The sequence below is a fragment of the Antrostomus carolinensis genome, unplaced genomic scaffold, assembly GCF_000700745.2.
Source record: "Antrostomus carolinensis isolate BGI_N321 unplaced genomic scaffold, ASM70074v2 scaffold5621, whole genome shotgun sequence".
Taxonomy (NCBI): Eukaryota; Metazoa; Chordata; class Aves; order Caprimulgiformes; family Caprimulgidae; genus Antrostomus; species Antrostomus carolinensis.
The window spans coordinates 2,805-6,754 of record NW_010293359.1 but is presented as its reverse complement, the minus strand read 5'-3'; the positions used below and the strand labels follow the sequence as shown (position 1 = coordinate 6,754).

Here is a 3,950-nt window from a genome sequence, read left to right as displayed (position 1 = left end):
CCCCATTGTCCCCATCTCCTGCCCCCCTCCCCAATTGTCCCCATCTCCTGACCCCCCCCACTTTGTCCCCCATCTCCCCAGGAGTGCGGTGGCCTTGGGGACATGCCCGGTTCCTTCGTACCTACGGTGACGGCCATCACCACCAGCCAGGACCTTCAGTGGTTGGTCCAACCCACCCTCATCTCCTCGGTGGCCCAATCACAACCTCCAGGAGCAGCACCCATGGCTCATCCTCAACCCAACCCCCCAGTAGATCCCTACGACCTTCCAGGACCAAGTTACTCCACACCAGGGATGGGTGGTGGCTTCACCACGGCTTCGGCGGCGGCCCCACCAACGCGTCCTACACGTGCCCGAGCGCGGCGGAGCCGGGAGGAGACGGGGAGGGGTGGGGCCTTGGGTAGATGGGATGTAAGATGGTGGTGGGATCTTGAGGACATTGGTTGGCTGATGGTCTTGTTCTTCTGGTGGTTGACACCAGAGGAACATTGGGTAGATGGGATGTAAGATGGTGGTGGGATCTTGAGGACATTGGTTGGCTGATGGTCTTGTTCTTCTGGTGGTTGACACCAGAGGAACATTGGGTAGATGGGATGTAAGATGGTGGTGGGATCTTGAGGACATTGGTTGGCTGATGGTCTTGTTCTTCTGGTGGTTGACACCAGAGGAAGAGTTGGGTAGATGGGTTGTAGGATGGTGGTGGCATCTTGGGGACGTTGGTTGACTAATAGTCTTGTTCTTCTGGTGGTTGACACCAGAGGAAGAGGAGAAACATCTGGTAGATGGGATGTAAGAGGGTGGTGGGATCTTGAGGACATTGATTGGTTGATGGGCTTGTTCTTCTGGTGGTTGACACCAGAGGAAGAGTTGGGTGGATGGGATGTAAGAGGATGGTGGCATCTTGGGGACATTGGTTGGCTGATGGGCTTGTTCTTCTGGCAGTTGACACCAGAGGAGGAGGAGAAACGTCGGGTGAGACGAGAAAGGAACAAGTTGGCGGCGGCCAAATGTCGGAACCGGCGCCGGGAGTTGACCGACCGGTTGCAGGCGGTGAGTGTTTGGGGACACGGTGGTGGTGGTGTCACCACCACAGCTGGAGGTGGCCCAAGGGGGGACAGTGGTGACAAGGTGGGTGGTGGTGGAGGAATGGTAATGTCACCAAAGGGGTTGGAGATGTTATGGGGTTGGTGTTGATGGGAGAAGGTCCTCAGGGATGTTTGGTGTCCCCAAGGTCATGGGGACATTGTGAGGGGACAGTTGACTTGGTCTTGATGGAAGGGGACAGGTCAATGCCAGTGAGAGCAGATGGGGACAGTGGTGTCCCCAAGGTCATGGGGACAGTTGACTTGGTCTTGATGGAAGGGGACAAGTTGATGGCTGTGAGAGCAGATGGGGACATCAGATGGGGACAGTGGTGTCCCCAAGGTCATGGGGACAGTTGACTTGGTCTTGATGGAAGGGGACAAGTTGATGGCTGTGAGAGCAGATGGGGACATCAGATGGGGACAGTGGTGTCCCCAAGACCAAGGGACACTGGAAGGGGATGTCCAAGTCAATGGCTGTGAGAGCAGATGGGGACATCAGATGGGGACAGTGGTGTCCCCAAGACCAAGGGACACTGGGTTGGTGTCAATGGGAGAAGGTCCTTGGTGATATTTGGTGTCCCCAAGGTCATGCCCCAAGGTCATGGGGACAGTTGACTTGGTCTTGATGGAAGGGGACAAGTCGATGGCTGTGAGAGCAGATGGGGACGTCAGATGGGGACAGTGGTGTCCCCAAGACCAAGGGACACTGGGTTGGTGTCAATGGGAGAAGGTCCTTGGTGATATTTGGTGTCCCCAAGGTCATGGGGATGTTGTGAGGGGACAGTTGACTTGGTCTTGTTGGAAGGGGACAAGTCAATGGCTGTGAGAGCAGATGGGGACATCAGATGGGGACAGTGGTGTCCCCAAGACCAAGGGACACTGGAAGGGGATGTCATGAGGTTGGTGTCGATGGGAGAAGGTCTTCAAGGATGTTTGGTGTCCCCCAAGGTCATGGGGACATCACAAGGGGACAGTTGACTTGGTCTTCATGGAAGGGGACAGGTCAATGCCAGTGAGAGCAGATGGGGACATCAGATGGGGACAGTGGTGTCCCCAAGACCAAGGGACACTGTAAGGGGACGTTGATGTCCCTAAGAGCTGAGGACATCAGAGGGGAAGATGGTAGAGGGACAATGTTGTCCCCAGGAGAAGGGGACATTGGAGGAGGATAGAAGGACACTCAGGGATGCTGGAGGAGGACAATGCCATCTCCAGGAGAAGGGGACATGGGAGAAGGACTCATGGGATGCTGGAGAGGGGACAATGTTGTCCCCAAGAGCAGGGGACATCAGATGGTCACCCAGGGATGCTGGAGAGGGACAATGTTGTCCCCAAGAGCTGGAGACATTGGAGAGGGACAGATGGAGACACAGGGATGGTGGAGAGGGACAATGTTGTCCCCATGAACAGGGAACATCAGATGGAGACCCAGGGATGCTGGAGGAAGGAACAACCTCATCCTGGAGACCACAAGAGGTTGATGTCCCCAAGATCAGTGTAGGTGATGGTGGAGGTGATGGTGGTGATGGTGATGATGGGGGTGGTGGAGATGATGGGGGTGGTGATGATGGAGGTGATGGAGATGATGATGGTGATGATGATGGTGATGGTGATGATGGTGGTGATGATGGAGGTGATGGAGATGATGGAGGTGATGGAGATGATGGAGGTGGTGATGATGGAGGTGGTGATGATGGTAGAGATGATGATGGAGGTGATGGAGATGATGGAGATGGTGATGGTGAGGACCATCGCTCTGCTCCACCACAACCCATCAATCTCATCCCACCCTTCACCCATTTTGATGATGGAGATGGAGGTGGTGATGGAGATGATGATGGAGATGATGGAGGTGATGGAGATGATGGAGGTGATGGAGATGATGATGGAGGTGGTGATGATGGTGGTGGTGATGGAGGTGGTGATGGTGATGATGGAGGTGGTGGAGATGATGGAGGTGGTGATGGAGATGATGGAGGTGATGATGATGGAGATGATGATGGAGGTGATGGAGATGATCGAGGTGGTGATGATGGAGGTGATGGAGGTGGTGATGATGATGGAGGTGGTGATGATGGTAGAGATGATGATGGAGGTGATGGAGATGATGGAGATGATGATGGTGAGGACCATCGCTCTGTCCTACCACAACCCATCAATCTCATCCCACCCTTCACCCATTATATTTTTCCCCCCCCAACCAGGAGACGGATCAACTGGAAGAAGAAAAAGCCGAGTTGGAATCGGAGATCGCAGAACTCCAGAAGGAGAAGGAACGTCTGGAGTTCGTTTTGGTGGCCCACGCTCCAGCTTGTAAACACCCTTATGAAGATATCGGTTCCTTGGGTGCCGGTCCCACCGTTGAGGTGAGCACCTTGGGAAAGGAGGAAGAACCGGAGGAGAACATCTCCTTCTTACCCTCCTTAAATTCATTTCAACCAAGCGCCCAGGACCCTTTCCCCAGCTGCTACTTCATCCCTGGGGTCCCACCACCGGGACCACCTAACCCATCCTATACGTCTTCGTTTGTGTTCACCCACCCAGAGGGAACCACCTGTGGAGCTTCACATCAGCGGAGCAGCAGCAGCGACCAGTCCTCGGACTCCTTGAATTCACCCTCGCTCCTCGCGTTGTGAACGGGGTCCCCTCCTCCTCCTCCTCCTCCTCCTCATCCTCCTTCTCCTCCTCCTTCTTCATCCTCTTCCTCACCCCCATAAAAAACATCTCCAGACCACCCCACCCCAAAAATATGGACACCTCCTAAAATATGGACACCTCCTTCTAGCCCCTGGGTGGTGGATTGAGGTTCTTTGGTGGGTTCTTGAGGGGTTTTGGTGGATTTTGAGGAGTTTTGATGAAATTTTG

The 3,950-nt window shown here is 54.6% G+C and overlaps 1 protein-coding gene across 1 annotated transcript; it reads left to right on the top strand.

Annotated features, from left to right (window-relative positions):
* Positions 1-78: 78 nt before the first annotated feature.
* Positions 79-3,695, top strand: LOC104532116 (protein fosB; the record flags this gene model as incomplete). The annotated part of the gene is made up of 4 exons (XM_029087271.1): positions 79-393; positions 943-1,050; positions 3,290-3,451; positions 3,630-3,695. Coding segments are annotated over 4 exons (651 nt in total), but the record flags the coding sequence as incomplete, so codon positions are not given.
* Between the last annotated feature and the right edge of the window lie 255 nt (positions 3,696-3,950).